This window comes from Eptesicus fuscus, chromosome 6 (assembly GCF_027574615.1).
Source record: "Eptesicus fuscus isolate TK198812 chromosome 6, DD_ASM_mEF_20220401, whole genome shotgun sequence".
Taxonomy (NCBI): Eukaryota; Metazoa; Chordata; class Mammalia; order Chiroptera; family Vespertilionidae; genus Eptesicus; species Eptesicus fuscus.
The window spans coordinates 86,166,644-86,183,455 of record NC_072478.1 but is presented as its reverse complement, the minus strand read 5'-3'; the positions used below and the strand labels follow the sequence as shown (position 1 = coordinate 86,183,455).

The 16,812-nt window shown below is 36.8% G+C and overlaps 1 protein-coding gene across 6 annotated transcripts in view; it reads right to left on the bottom strand.

Moving 5' to 3' along the window:
* The window catches only part of FBXO38 (F-box protein 38), a 53,605-nt gene that overhangs the window by 22,537 nt on the left and 14,256 nt on the right, over positions 1–16,812 (bottom strand). For 5 of the 6 annotated variants that reach the window (XM_028161504.2, XM_008152174.2, XM_008152175.2 and 2 more), the window contains exons 4-12: positions 13,356–13,519; positions 12,983–13,148; positions 11,746–11,883; positions 10,414–10,551; positions 8,741–8,834; positions 7,574–7,704; positions 3,791–3,961; positions 2,079–2,221; positions 1,039–1,246 (exon numbers count right to left, since the gene is read on the bottom strand). In XM_028161504.2, coding sequence (XP_028017305.1) covers positions 1,039–1,246; positions 2,079–2,221; positions 3,791–3,961; positions 7,574–7,704; positions 8,741–8,834; positions 10,414–10,551; positions 11,746–11,883; positions 12,983–13,148; positions 13,356–13,519 — 1,353 coding nt within the window. The remainder of the gene's footprint in view (positions 1–1,038; positions 1,247–2,078; positions 2,222–3,790; positions 3,962–7,573; positions 7,705–8,740; positions 8,835–10,413; positions 10,552–11,745; positions 11,884–12,982; positions 13,149–13,355; positions 13,520–16,812) is intronic. The other variant, XM_054718024.1, reaches the window with a different exon arrangement.

Here is a 16,812-nt window from a genome sequence, read left to right as displayed (position 1 = left end):
TGATTTCAGAGAGGAAGGGAGAGGGAAAGAGAAATAGACAGAAATATCAATGATGAGAATCATTGATTGGCTGCCTCCTTCGTGCCTCCTACTGGGGATTGAGCCCACAAACCTGGCATATGCCCTTAAGCAGAATTGAGCCAAACCAGCTAGGGCTTTTCTCTATTTCTTAAGGGTCAATTGGGAAAGTGGAAAAAATAATTTCATTCTATCCTCACTCACCAACAGAGGGGCAGATGAAGCCTACTAATACATGGGTTGACACACAGCAAGTGTTTAGTCAATATTAACCCTTTGCACTCGCTTGCTTTTTTCTTGATTCCTTTATTCTACTCGGGATTTAATTTTTTAAATACCCCAGATTTTACAAAGTGCAGCAGTAGAATAAAAAACTGGAGTTTCTTTTCATACAAACTTATTTATTTGGATTTTTTTATATTTCAAATTATTGATACATTCAATAACGGTCACACTCGACATCCGAGTGCAAAAGGTTAAAAAATTGGAAGGAAAATTACATAAGCAAAATCCAATAGGTCTTTATTAGTTCATGTACTTAATTTGCTGGATGGTTGCGAAGACTTAAAGATAAAAGGTATGTGAAAGATGCCCAACACAATGTCAACTACATCACTAGTATTTCTTTTTCTCAGCTCTGGGGACGTGCAAGCTGAATATTCCACATCTACTGTTCAGTGACACATTAAGAATTGCTCTTTTGCCCAAATCCTGAAAGTTAAATCTCAGTTAAGCCAGGCCTCAAAGGAGCATCGAACCCTACTTCCCATGGCATCTACAAGTCCTTCCCATTTTGTAAGTAGCCTTACAGATTCTGTGGACAAGAGGCATTACATGGAGAACTTGAAACAAGCAAGCAGACAGGCAAATTTCATCCACCCCTTCATTTACCGTGTCAACTCGGACCCTAATGTGTAAAGTGACAAAAGTGAAATGGAGGGAAGGACAGAATAGAGTCAGAGAAGTATGATCCAAAGTAAAAATCATCTCTATCTGGAGCTCACAAAAGATCTGGGTTACCGTCGGCTGCAAACTGCTGCTCTCCTGGTTGTAGATCCTGCCGGAAGTCATTCTCCTCATCTGAGTCATCTGGATGATGATTGTTGTCATGGATGTTGGCATTATTCTGGGCATTGTTATCATTGTCGTTGTTAGAGTTCTGGTTGCTGACAAGGGCTGAGGACACCCCAATTCCAGTGCCTGCACTCAGACCAACTCGAGCACAGCCCTAAGGTTAAGACAAAACCACACGTTATATCCCTTATTTCATCTCTACATAAGAATACTTATATAGCACTTTATTTATGAAGTGCTCTTACATACACATACAAGAATTCATTTAAGGCTCACAACACTTCAAGCAAGATAAATTGTTATTATGCTTGATTTTCAGATGAGATGCATGATGGGAAGAGAGCTGCCCAACAACACATGACCAATAAGAGGTACAGCTGAGACTTGAAACCCAGTGTTCTGACCTCAAATCCCACTGACTCAACAGTGGGAATGTAACCATTAAGAACTGACAAGACAGAACATACTTAGTTGAAGCATTAATTTTTTTTATGGTGAGAGTATAAATTTTATTTGTTAAGCAGTTTTAAAATAACATTTTGTTCAACTGGGCAATCTCAAATTTCCCAGGATATACAACCAACTAAAAAAGACAGCAGCAAAGTAAGACATTTCCAAATAAATTCATATCCTCATTTATATTTTGAGTTCCAGATTAGAGATTTAATCTCCCAACTAATTAGTATGAGTAATAATTTGTATTAGCCCAAATTTCTGTCTTCGCTCTTATCATATCTTCAGTTTATAGAACAGATGAAGATAGCTTTTCCACTTACTTTTTCTTCCCCTCTTCTAGAGACCCCTTAATACTCATTTACAAGAAAGAGGCCATGCATTATTCTGACTTTTATGCCTTCACTGATTCTGGCAGTAAAAAGTCCAATTATAACACTGTAAAGGCATATTATTAGAAAGAAAACACTTGTTTTGTTTTCTTCTTTGGGTACCAAAATAACTGAACAAAAATTCTCTCAAATATGACTTACTTTGGGTGGTTCACGAAACATCTGGTCCAGTGAAATAAACTCCAGGCTCGGCAATAATTCAATAAACTGGCCGAAGGAGTCCAGCTTCAAAGCATGGCACCGCACTAAGTTGATATCAACCAATCGTGTCCATCTTGAGTGATCTGTTGATGAAATGGCCAGAGAGAATTTAAACAACACTTTCTCCATTACTGATGAATTTTGCTATAGGTCACAAAGACTTTCAAATCTGGTTTCTTTAAATAATTTTTCTCTTATCTCTACAACTTGATAACTGTAAACTATGATGTTCGTTACCTAATTTCACTGTGGGATTCATTAATGTATAACCAAGTTGGCTTGGATTTAAACGTGATACACTCAACAACCTACATACCTATTCAACAGTGGGACACTAGGTAAAGAAATATTGGTGCATTAATTTAATAGAACATTATGCAGCTTTTAAAAGAATGAAGAACTGAATATGCTTGATTTGGAAAACTCTCAAAACATTCTTAGTACAAAAGACAAGCTACCGGACTGCATACATAGCAGGATCCTTTTGTATATATAAATCATTTTCAATGCTATACATGTATAGGCTGCAATATGCTCAGAGAATATACAAGAAACTGTTGGTGGTGGTTACCTTTGAGAAGAGGAGACTTTTCATTTTGTACCTTTCTGTACTGATTGATATTGTTTATCAAGTGCATGTATTATTTTAGTTTTTAAGTGTTAACAGGAGTTCTGAGTGATGGGATTATAGGGCATTTTTTTAATTTTCTTCTTTATACTCTTCTGTATTTAAGAAAACAAACAAATCAAAAACCCAATAAATGTTATTTTTTAAAAGTGGTCTACACTTCCTAAACTTAAAGTTTGGATTTCCCAATAACTTCTTGGTGCAGCTGGGCCAGGGATTTCATTTCTGGTGGGTGAGACATGGTCATTCTAATGAGTGATTGATATCAACAGAAGCCGCAGAGCCCCAAGACAGGCCTGAAGACAGGCTTTGTGAGGAGCTACAATATCCCTGGGCAGTGGCTCAGACGGCAGAGGAGGCAGTTCTGCAGGTGTTTGTGAGGGGGCATGGTTTGATTAAAGAGGACATCACAATGAAAATTCTCTAATTCTGAATTTATTTAAAGGTTGAGAATTTAGGTATTTAAGAAGGACCTTTAAAGAAATAAATAGTATTACACTCTTGGGGAGAAAAATCAACTCCCCCATAAGGAAAAATACCAAGTGCAAAAGTCACAGGGGGTGGAGGGGGAAGAGAGATCTGAAATAGCCTAGAATTTTAAGATGACAAAAAATCTCTATAAGTTAATGTGTACTATGTCACCTAACTAAAGTTAAATATATACCCACTTTGCCCTTTCAGATAATATGCCTTTTGAAGGTAATTCAGAGAAAACAACCATAATATCCCAAGCAACAATTTCTAATCTTCATTGTATGTGCCTGGCTCAAAGAAGTATATATAAAGATCAGGGCACTTGAATCCATAACCTGGACAGTACAAACTTCTGGACAGAAATTGTCAGGAGTTCAAAAAGGCACTGAATATACTTCCTTCTCGGTTATCAAAAGTTCCCAGAACTTGTATGAATAATCCAAGTAAAATATCTACATTTTATATTACGAATGCAATCCACAGCACACACAGAAAACAAAGATACATATTAGCTCAACATAAAAAACAGCCAGATTTAAGCCTACAGTACCTGAGATCCAATTGTATGGATTATGTAGATGGGGGCAATTATAAATTGCCAGATATTTGATACAGGAAAAAACTTCATTGACTGCCTTCATCCCTATATCGGTGATAATACCAGGATTTTCTACCACATCGGCCAGACCATACTTCACCAGATCTGCATTAGCCATTCTGCCTAAAAAGAAAAATAGACTTTTTTTTAAAAAAAAGGTTAAGTGTCCAGGAGCACTGCCAATTCTTTATCTTAACTATGATCATTCTGTGTCATCTGCCCACCATCAGATTCAGGTTCAGGTATAGCTTTTAACTAGGTGTATTGTATGAATGGACATTAAAGTAAGAATTTATATTAAAAGTTAAGGGGGGGGGAAGCAGCTAATAGGAAAAATTATTTCCAATTATTTATAAAAGGCAAAAAGAAAGCAAAAATTCTTAAAGCAAAACTGACAGATATATTGTATTAGTTCAAGTCTATAGTGAAGTTTTAGTTTTATCTTTTAAAATAAAAATAGTACCTTAAAAATATAACTCTTTCACAGTGTGAGGATCATGTTTATGGAGTTGGGTGTGGCCATATGTACAGAAGAATAAACTTGGGGAATTCAGATTCATTTTTAGAGCCCGTGCTATTGGTTGGTAAATCTGTATCTGTTCCTAGGGCATGGACTTCTAACTCAAAACACACCCACTCTCTCTGCCACTGAGCTCCTGCTATCTTGTCACAGACGAGGAGGTGTATATATAAGTAGAAGAGGTCCCTCCATTCTAGTTTATGCCACTGGAAATCACACCTCATCCCATATCCCCTACCAATGTTTCTCTCATCTATCTTCCCTCTACTCTCCAGGATGGTCCAGCTGACTGAACACTTTGAAGTAAAAATGGAACTGTATCTAGTTCACATTTCCATTTTCAATGTCCAGCACAGGGTTGGGAATACAGGAATTCAAACATCTCTCTCAGTCCTTGTAATCAAGTGACACAAAGCACAAAGGAAACACAGTTGCTCTGGTGAAACTGCCCTGCACACGACAGGGATTTATACCTTCAGTTTGGAACATGCTTAAAACAAGCAATCTACTCCAAAACTCTTCCAATTTTGCTTTCCATATAGTTCACAGTCTCTCTCTGATAGTACCCTTTTTGGGCCTTTATTGGCATTTCTTGCAGATTACCTGAACCCATCCTTTACCATTAAGCTAAGCAATTTTCTTCAGTCTCCTGATAAAAAGCTTTTTCTTGCCCATTGGACTTGAAACTTGCCTTTTCTCTCCTCTGATCAGGTAAATCTTGAACTGAACCTGTTCCTTGGGCACTATCTGAATAAACAGCCTGATATGAGAAAACCATGTCCTACATTCACTCCTTTGAGACTAATAGCGGATTCCTGCTCTTGGGGTCTCCTGATTGTAACACTCCTTCAAAACCCTGAGGACATCACCAAAGACTCATTTTTGTTTCTTTTTTAGTTCAGAGCTCATAGGTCTGCTAAAAGTTACCATTACTGAATGCTTTCTAAATGTCAGAAATTATAATAATAAAAGCCCTTGTTTTCTCATTTGTTAAATGAAGATAAAACCACAACAAATAAGAAAACATGGACTAAAGTAACTTGCTCAAGGCCCCACGATTAGTAGGCAGGCCTCAAGTCCATCTCCCACCCTCTCTCCAAAGCTTCAGCACTAAAGATTACTCTGTACTGCTTCTGGTTTGCAATGAGTGTTACATCCCTATCACATTTACAGGAAGCTCTGAGATCATAAATCTATGTAAACAAAGAACGCTTCTCTAAGTATTCATCCTTGGGTCACTTTTCTTGTATTCCTAATACATAGCATCTGCTTTTCAGCAGGTCCATTTCCTCAATCTGGCACTGCCACTTCTACCATAAATGTCTGAGACAAAGATTTTTGTCTATTTTATATTTTGCCAGACCCTCTGTAACAAAAAAAGTGACTCAAGTTTTACCAGGGGCCACCCCCACCTCCTAGACAGATGCTTTAAAATCTAAATTACTGAGGCTGAGATTTAGTGACAGAGTGTGACCAGTGACCTCTCCTTCCTCTCTAAATAGAGGCACCTGGATCCTATTCTGATGCAGAAAATTCTAAGCCACCTTTGGAGAAGCAGAGAAGAACAATTATACTAGAGAAATGGAATAACTGCAGCAAATATGAAGAGGACAGCTTATAAAAAAGGTCAGAACTAAGAGACTATTAAATACGAAAAAGACTGTGAAACAAGTTATTTTGAAAAGTATAACATAATAGTAGCCAAAGGTAAAGTGTTTTTCTTTGAAAATGTGTAGGGAAGGGACAGAAAAACAATAAAGAAATATGCCCTTGTCGGGTAGCTCAGTTGGCAAGGTTGCGAGTTTCATCTCCAGTCAGGGCACATACAAAAGACAACCAATGAATGAATAAATAAGTGAAACAACAAATCGATGTTTTGAGCTTTGGGAAAGAACAAAATACAAGATTATAGAAAGAACACTAATTACCAAGCTAATAATTTTTTTAACTTACTACACAGATAATATTACAATCTCATTCAAAACCAGAAAAGTTTAATATCAAATAAAGCAGGTCCTACAATGTCGTTCATTACAATGTTGATGAGATACCACAAGAACTTTATTCTTGTTTATATCAATTAGCCTATGATAAAATTAGTTTCATTATACAAACATTGTTTTGCCACAGTTCCACGAACTTACCAAAAACGTTATGGAGGGACTTACTGTACACTGATTTTATATGAATTTACTATACTAATTTAGCATTTTAAAGCTATGTTGGTGAAAAGCTGATCTCTTTCAAAGCTATAAAGATTAAGTGAATCCTGTATTAAATTGGCTGATTTGATTGTTTTAATCCTTCACCAGTATTAATGAGTACTGCAACAAAGAAAAAGTAGGAAAAAAACCTACTACTATGATAATTACTAGAAATGAAAAAGGACAACAGTCATGCGGTTTGACCAGGACTGTCCTGACCGGAGGAATTAAGCCTTCTATGGTTTTCTACAACACAAATTAGATCCAAAGAAAAAAATGCCATCTGGAATGACAGTGAACAGTGTAAGAAAGACTTGTTGCAAATTACAAGGGGAATAAACTAATTCTTGCAAAAATAAAAACATGCTGGTGTTCTTGCATGTATGACTAACGTCATGTGGGAGAAAAGTTTGAGTAACGAATTGACATGCATTCAAACCCAAAGGCTAAGTTCCCCATTGTAAATACATTCCAGAAAATGCTGTGAACAAGCCTTCCAACAGCAATCATCATTAAATGAATACTGACCATTATGTGCTCACACTATCTGGGAAATCCAGTAGCCCCAGCGGGCTAATTATGGAAATGAAGAGCATGGGCAGGGAATGGGACCTCATCTGAGAGGACCATCAAAAGCTTCAAGAAGTGTGGCAGATCAAATTCAACAAATGGAACCAAGGATGACATTCTGTGAAAAAAATGAAGCAGAATGGGAAAGAAACTTGGGCAGCAAAGTGGAGACAATATCAAATGTAGATATGTAGATAAGGATTTTTTTTTTTTTAGTATACTGATAATCACTACATTTTCTATAATATGCTAAATTCAGAGGCAATATTGAAAAAAATAATCACTGACACTTCAAGTTTAAATTAAAAATTTCTTTTTTCAAGAAAAAAGAGCACCTAAGAGTTTAAGTTGTCTTATATTCAGGAAAATCCCAATTCAGGTTTCAGTCAAGTAAGTTCCCTCCAGAAATTCTAAAGAATAAAAAAATGGGATAAGTCTTACTCTGCAGCAAAAACTCATCTACATATCCCAGATGAAGGGTTTCAAACTGGGGGAACTCCAACTCTGCCATTTTTAGGGCAGAAAAGACGCCATCTTTGGTTAGGGAAGGCTGGATTCGAACTTCATGTAACCTATGAACAAAGATAAAATCACAGTAAAATACAAGCAACCAGTAAAATACACAATCACAGTAAATTACAAGCAACCAGAATCACAGGCTCTTCCTAATATAAGGCTCTAAAAGAAGTTTATCCTACTGAAGTGTCAAATGCAAACAACTTTTCTCCCCTCCATTAAAAAATACTAGAGATGTTTCCTTTAAAGATACATATTGCAAAGTGTGGGCACATCTTAGGTGGTACACGGAAGTTCCTATTAAATAACAATGAGTTACACAGTAAGAATCTTATATCCTTCCCAGTGCTTTCTTAAACCTGATTAAGTCAAGTAAGAATCTGGTGCTGGTATTTTTTTAACATCTTTTCTCTGCTAACCATTATGTCCCATTTTAACAAAGAGTACACAGTTCTACAGTAGGTAACAATACCTATTTATTTAAACTTAGAAACAGTTTTGCTTTATTTATTTTCTTAATATCCAACTGATAAAAAGACTTTTGTTTTCAAATAAAATGAAAAAATAACTGATCCAATTTAAATAAAATATTAAAGTACAAGTAGAGGTAGACTTTTTGATAACATAGGAAATAGTAAATGTGGCATAGTGATATGAAATGTGTTATAAGGCCAGAAACTTGAAAAGGCTAATTTTAAACAGATTTCCCAACAGCAAATAATATCTCCAACTAACTAAACTGATTCAGAAAATCGTTGAAGTTGAGACATGCTTCCTGAGAGGGCTGCAGGCACCAGAGAATCAATGCTGTGACGTCTGTTAGACTCTCAGGCACTTCTAGAGGGCTGCCTGCTTTTCTCTGATGAGACCACATCCTTTCAGAGCTTGCTTGATCTGAAAAAGCAGCTCAACTGGTCATCAATTATAACATAAGACTACCACTAAATGATAACCCTGCTGCTGTTTAAAAACTCCAGTGTATTTGAAATCCGAACAAGGCATGATCAAACTTTTCACACATATTCCCCCAAATTTTTGTAAAACAGGAAAATACATATAATTCTAAAAGACACAGGTGAAGAGGAAACTTACCTACGAGCAGCAGTGATAATGAGGTAACCAAGGTCTACTTCGAGAGCATTTTTGCAAGCTCCCAAAACAATGGTGTGCAAATTTCGAAAACCACCTGGTTAACAAAGAAAAGGAACAAAACCTAAGACTTTTCATTCGACCACAGTAAAAGCATTTATTCTCACTTTAAATGATATTTCTTAAAAGAAAATCAAAGTTGTTTTTCCATTCAAATGAGTATCTCAAGATGAATTAGGACTACTAGTTATGTCCTAAGATGAAAACAGATACCTTCACTCTGAAAAGACAGTCTGATGGCGTCTGAAAATTAGTCCAAATTATTTCAATTTTAAGTAAGACTTTTCAGAAAGCCAGAAGCTCATGAGGGGATTGTAAATAAGGAATCCTGGCATTTTCTGGCAAAAGTTTGAACCTTATATTTATAAGCAATAAGATCAACACTACTTTATTTTTAACTGGTTTTGGCTATGTTTCTAACTTGTAAATAGAGGGAAAAATATACAAATTATTAATGTATATAGCTCAATGAATTTCACAAAAGACTGATTTGTTTTGAACTTCTTATAAATAAGACTACACAGTATATATACTTTTGTGTCTGGCTTTATTAAAAATTTTGTTTATGAGATTCATCCATATTGTTGCCTGTAGCATTAGTTTGTTCATTTTCATTGTTGCACAGTATTCCATTGCAGGAATATGTTACATTTTAATTTTCCATTCTATTGCTAATAGGCATTTGGGGTGCTTCCATGTTGGAGCTTTTATGAACGTTACTATAAACAATTTTGAACACTCTCCTGGTGAACACTGTATGCATTTCTGTTGGATATGAAGTATTATTATCATTATAACTATTAATGACGAGAGGCCTGGTGCACAAGGGTGTGTGTCCCTCAGCACAGCCTACACCCTCTCCAATCTGGGACCCCTCAAGGGATGTCCGACAGCCTGTTTAGGCCTGATCCCAGTAGCATTGGGCCTAAACAGGCAGTCAGACATCCCTCTCACAATCCAGGACTGCTGGCTCCCAACTGCTCGCCTGCCTGCCTTCCTGATTGCCTCTAACTGCTTCTGCCTGCCAGCCTGATCACCCCCTAACCACTCCCCTGCCAGCCTGATTGATGCCTAACTGCTCCCCTCCCAGCCCGATTGCCCTTAACTGCCCTCCCCTGCCAGCCTGGTCCCCCCCCAACTGCCCTCCCCTGCCAACCCGGTCACCCCTAACTGCCCTCCCCTGCCAGATGGGTCTATATCCAAGTGATAAACATGAAAACACTTTATATACTATTAAATATAGTTATGTTATTAATAGCTGAGTTCTTCTGGTATCCAAGTCAAAAAACATCTCTTAAAACCAATGAGCATTAGACTTCCTTGTTAACATTTCTCAAAAACAATCTGAATGTAACAGATGTATTAACTAAATATAAGTATTAACAAGCCAGAAAACATGCCTTATCACTCTACTTAAGATTTAACATTGCATAAAATGGAAATGAATACTAGCTTGTGCTCACGGTTACTTACTCTCTATGAAATACACCAGACAGAAAGTGCCATTACTGACAAGCATTTTCTTTTGAAAAGACTCAAAAGAGAAGTAAATAATATCTTAATGATTTTTAAAAACTGATTTTTAAAATATTTAATAACTAAAGAAAAACAAATACCTGATCTCCAACTGTCTTCAACTACATGTTGGATAAGACCTCCAAGGAAAGGAACTCGAACCATTTCTAAGTGTTCCAAGTTTCGGGCAGAGGCTAAGCCTGTTACTAAAGGGACATATTTCAAGGAGTTTGTGGGACCTGGGAAAAAGAAAAACAAAATTCAATGAATTATATAAACAACCTTAAAGACAAATTTTCAAGTCAGCAGTTGAAATAACATAAATTCTATGTTGGAAAATGAGAGCCAAATAGTTGGCTCTTTGCCATTTAAACTTATTAGAATGAAAGTATTGGCCTGTTAACCATATACTTAGCATAGGATTTGTCAAGAACATTGGATAGTTTTTGGGGTTTTTTTAAAAATAAATTCCCTGAACTTTTAATAGTTTTGAGCTCAAAATAACTAAGGGGGAAAAAGCCAATTTGAAAATTGGATCCTTCACTCAATAAATAGAGCAATCACTTAAACATATCTCTATGTAATGATTGTTGTATAAGTGTTATGGAAGATCATAAAAGATATGATCCTATCAAAGAGCTTGCAACTGACATGGAGATAAAACTAACATGAAAAATTATAAAAATATAAAAATGCAGGACATATTAAGTACAAAAAATAAGATCTTCTATACTATATTTAAAAAAAAGAAGAGAACAGAAAGGGAAGTAGAAAGAGGCAGAACTTGAAGGATGTATACAAGTAAAGAGGAGGAAGTGTGTAACTCAGGACATATAGCATAAGGAAAGACACTGAGATGAATGTGGTATGGTTGTAGACATTACATAGGCACACCTGACTATAAAAGAATGTGTATCTTGGAAAGGAATCAAAACAAAAGGCTATCAAGAAGGGCCCTGGTTACTATGAAATTTAGAGCAAAATAGTTTGCACCTGACACACTTAGGAAACAGAGACACTGAAGGTTTTTTAACTGAAAAGCAATATCGTAAAAGCAGTGTTTTATACTTTAAAGTACATTAGATCAACTATTTACGTGCAGAATGATTAGGCGACCAGAGACAAAGAAAGCAAACAGAAATCTATTAGAACAATCCTATAAAAAAGTAAGTGTGAAAATGCCTGTAAGAAATACTTAGAGACATAGTGACACACAAACACCTCCTCCTTGTTGTTTTTTTTTGCTAAGGGTCAGACACAAATCATGTTTTGTCTTCAAAACAAAAAGTATTTATCTTCACAAGGTAAGTTACAAAACACATAGTATAGTAGTAGCAAAATATAATTTTGTTTATGAATGTAGCTATGGAGTTTGCTTTAGGTTATTTTTAGAATAGCATATGTCTAATTCCACCAGGACTATGTCCCATTACCTGCACAGTTCCTCATGACGAAAGTTCGCAAGCTGATGCAAAGAAAGTCTTTGAATGGTTGTGGCTTAGTGAGTCTTACCCACTTCATATAAAGGTGCCTTAACATTGGGATACAAGGAATTTCAGGAACATTCACCCCTAAAACATACATGTAAAAAAAAAAAAAAAAGAACAAACAAGAAAATCACCAAGAAACTCTGTATTCTGTATCAAAGTTCAAGTCTATTTTCAAGTTGATAACATATCCTTCATGGATATTTTCTTCAGAACAAATTACCCAATTAAAGTCTATCAAGTTTGGCTCACTTAAAACAGTCTTGTAAAAAACAATTTAAACAAACCATAAATAGACTAGTACTTTGTTATTTCTTGAGTAAAAGCACATGGGAAGATACCAATGTCCACTATCCAGCCAGTGGGAAAATTAAATTTCTCAGCACAAATGCAGGCTAGCTGGCTTTAAAAATCATGGTTTCTGACTGATATCCGACACAGAGATTAAAGCTGTTCTTACAAATATATGAATCGTAAGGATTTGTAGATGTGTAGTAGGAGCCAGTCAGCATGATGCTAAGAAAGTGAGAGACCTGTCAGTCATTTATTTTAATACTAGAGGCCTGGTACACACTGTAATCATTGCAAATAAGGTGATCTGGAAAAGACCATCTTTTCCCCATTTCTCAGGGAAACAGAGAAGTGGTAGTTTTCCCATGACTCTGGGTTGAAGAACACAGGGGCACTTTCTGCTTGGAGAAGATACAAGTAACCTCAGAGCTATAATGAAGATTTTTATTATATAAAAATAGCTACATGTGGCTATTTGATAAATTAACATAAAAACATTCAGTTCCTGTTTCACTGGCCACAGTGGGTACCATATGGGATAGTACAAGTATAGGACATTTCCATCATCACAGTAAGTTACACTGGAGGACTCTACTCTAGAGGGCTGAGCTAGAACAAGAGGTAGATGTTAGAGAACAATGGCAGGATTCTGGCTCATTGAAACGAACAAACAAACAAAAAAACCAACAACTTTCAAAACTACTCAAACTATCTTCAAAAAGGAAATAGAGTCATTGTGAAGCAGTATTTCTCGCATCCCCCATCCCAGGCTTTTTAATGGAAATTTTTATATAAATCTCATAAGCATATCTTTGCCACCATCAATCAACAAAGACATTTCTAAGGAACGGCATTTCAAGGAGTCACAATGACCTGAGAAACATGTACTCACCAACTAAATGTAAAGTTTGAATTTTTGCTCCTATAGGAATTTTCAGTTTATTTTCAGGAGGAATTGGAAATGCTCCATTACGATTCCGAAATTTCCCCAAAATATGAACATGTGGCATATACGTCCAAATGGATTCTACCAATTCCAAATGAGAAGTCTCCACACCCTAGAAAATAATGCCCAAGCAAGTATAAGAAAGGCTTTTAATTTAGCACCCAAAGCTTCTATTTCTGTATCATAAGATGTTAAGCATGCAATGGAACTTAAAAGTTTGCTATGGATGAAATTTTCATGTGAGTGAACATGCGTTATCATTCTTTTTATTTGTTTCATCAATTAGTTGATGTCAAATGTTCAAACTAGAGGTACTCACCACTAAGTTTGGGCATGCCTGCAAAGCTTCCAGAACACCTGGAATGCTAAAAGCTTCATGGCCACGCACCCTTCGCCTCTCAAGGTATCTAGGGTGAAGGCCATATAGCTGTTCGACGTCTGGCATCTTCTTCAATAGTGTCAGGAAACTGGAATCTGTGAAGCCTGAGAAGTTCAAAGATATTTAGAGACTAGTTCATTTTTCTGTTTGTCAGCATTTGCACTTTGCTCCTCCCCAAAAAGTACTCTCTGGTACATAAAACCTCAAGGGGTCCATAGACCCTACAACTAAAAAACATGAGTAAGATAAGATCCGCATCTTCAGAAAGCTAAATCCCATCCCAACCTAGGTTCTTTTATTCCTAATAACTACTCTGTCCTATGTTTAACTATCACTCCTTAGACATTTTATTTATTTTTAATAAAGATTTTATTTTTATTATTGATTTTTAGAGAGAGGAATGGGGGGGGGAGAGAGAGAGAGAGAGAGAGAGAGAGAGAGAGAGAGAGAGAGAAAGAGAGATAACACCAATGTGAGAGTGAAACATCTACGGGCTGCCTCCTGCAATGCTCCCTACTGGGATCCAGTACACAACCTTAGCATGTGCCCTGACCTGGAACCTCCGTGATCCCAAATCAAACTGACAGATGCAAGGGATGATGCCCAACCAACTGACCCACACTGGCTGGGGCACTACCTAGTCCTAGACATTTTAGACGAGCAATTTTCAACCTTTCTCATTTTATGACATATATAAACTAATTCCTAAAATTCTGTGGCACATCAAAAAAAAAAAACACATTTTTTGCAGATCTGACAAAAAAAAATAATATATATGACTTGATTGACTTACAAAAAATAGTAATAGTAATCACCTACCCTTAAAATTTTTTTATTGAATTTAGGGAGGGGGAGGGAAGGAGAGAAATCGATTTGTTGTTCCACTTATTTATGCATTCATTGGTTGATTCTTATGTGTGCCCTGATCAAGGACTGAACCTGTAAACTTGGTATATCAGAAAGATGTTCCAACCAAGCCATCCAGCCAGGGCCTAATTACCTATTCTTTGTGCAGATAACATGATATTGTACATAGGAAACCCTAAAGACGCCACCAAAAAATTACTGGATTTAACAAATAAATTCGGCAACAGAGCAGGCTACAAAATCAACATCCAGAAATCGATGGCATTTTTATACACCATAATGAAGAAAATAAACTGATAAATAAAATAGAACCAGAGGCATGGAAACATGGAACAAACTAAGAAATCTCAGATGGAAGGGGTGAGGGGTGGCAGGAAGAGATTAACCAAAGAACTTATTTGTAACAGGGTGGTGAAGGCCTGGGGCAAGGGAAGAGGAACTGGACACCTGGTGGAGAGGGGTAATGGGGGACCAACGGGAGGAAATCTATAATATGTAATACTCTCAACAATAAAGACAAAAATTTTTAAAAGATCAGGTGCCTATACTGTACATAAGGATTTTTACTATCAAGAATTAACCAATCAGATGCAACTTTATTATGTGACATGACCAGTAAGATGCAACTCTGGCCTGGCCGGTGGGGCTCAGTGGTTGAGCACTGACCTATGAACCAGAAGGTCATGGTTCGATTCCTGGTTAGGGTACATGCCCAGGTTGTGGGCTTGATTCCCAGTAGGGGGCATGTAGGAGGCAGCCGGTCAATGATTCTTTCTCATCATTGATGTTTTTATTTCTCTATCCCTCTCTCTGAAATCAATAAAAACATATAAAAAAAATATGCAACTTTATTATGGTTCAAGACAGCTATTGTTGTGCTGGTTGTTGTATTTTTATTTGACAACCTGGGGCTTTTATTTTTAATGTAGGCTGTCAGAAAGCCAATTGTCTGCTCACTAATGATAAAAATAGTAACTCTCAAGAATAAAAATGGCCCTGGACAATTTGGCTCAGTGGATAGAGTGTTGGCCTTCAGACTGAAGGGTCCCAGGTTCGATTCTGGTCAAGGATACATGCCCGGGTTGCAGGCTCAATCCCTAGTAGGGGGCAAGCAGGAGGCAACCAATCAATGATTATCTCTCATCATTGATGTTTCTATCTCTTTCCCTCTCCCTTCCTCTCTGAAATCAATAAAAAAATATATTTTTTAAAAAGAATAAAAATGAAGCCCCAAATCCCTAAGTCTTACATACTAAAGTTTTCAAAAGTTGTTCTATTTGTACAGGGCTAGTTCAGATGATATAGTAACTTTAGCATCACGAAACTAAAGAGTAAGAAAGGATCTCAGAAATGTCTTGGTCTTTCTAATTATAACAATTCACATTATTATCCTGTACTAGAGGCCCGATACACAAAATTCATGCAAGAGTAGGCCTGCCTTCCCCTAGCTGCCGGCACCGGCTTCCCTCTGGCACCCGGGACCTGGGCTTCCCTCGCAGCCCCGGCTTTGTCCAAAAGGACATCCAGTCTAATTAGCATATTACACTTTTATTATTATAGATAGTAACCTTATTGACATCCAATGTGCTAACCAATTTACATGTTTTTTCATCTATTCTCACAACCCAATTAAAAAGGTTACCACCGCATTTATAATGTTAAAATTAGAGTTTAAAAGATACCATGTGGCAGAGCCGTAATTCAAAACTAAATCTGACCACTACCAATGTCCATTCCCTTTCACTGTACAGTACATGCTGCCTCTCACTAAAATGTGGGTAAAATTCCACCTAATCTTTACAGAGATGGTGTGAGAATTCAAAGAGATTGTATATGTAAACCATAATAGTACTATATAAAAACCTTAGTTAGCATTATTATAGAATCAGGGTTTAAACTCCAGGGACAGGCCTGACAACACTAATAAGCAATTAATGAGATCTTATTCTAGACTAAAGACTGTTTGCTGCTTTGACTCTCTTTTTATATTCTTTGCAGGGATGGAAGCCTTGAGCTCACAGATATTTATCCCAATCTGAAAGAAGTCAGCAACGTACATATAAATTCTTCTAAACTGTTTAAAATGGGAGCTCTCCTATGCTGCTTTTTATATAGTGCACTGATCTCATCTCCAGAATTCCTGCTGGCCTAACCTCCATTAAGCAAATCTAATGTAAAGAATGGCAGTCATTTTCACATTGCCCTAATTTCTTTCCTGTTATAAATGATCCCTCTCCAGAGAAGATGAATGCTTTCCCTTTAGGATGATTTCTTTCAAGTATTTAAAGACAACTGTTCTAGCCTCAGGTCTTTGCTTAACAAAAAGGTATATACTATTGTTAACTAATTCTGAACAACCCGTAAGAGTTACCAGGTGACTAAAGACTCTCTGGAAAGGATATGGTTGCCCAAGCTGTACAACATTCCAGTGTTCCAGAGGTAATCTGTCCTATGCCACATAATAGGACAGAATAAGATAATTACCTCCTCAGCCCTTCACATACCCTTAAGGCTCCCCTATACCCAGCCC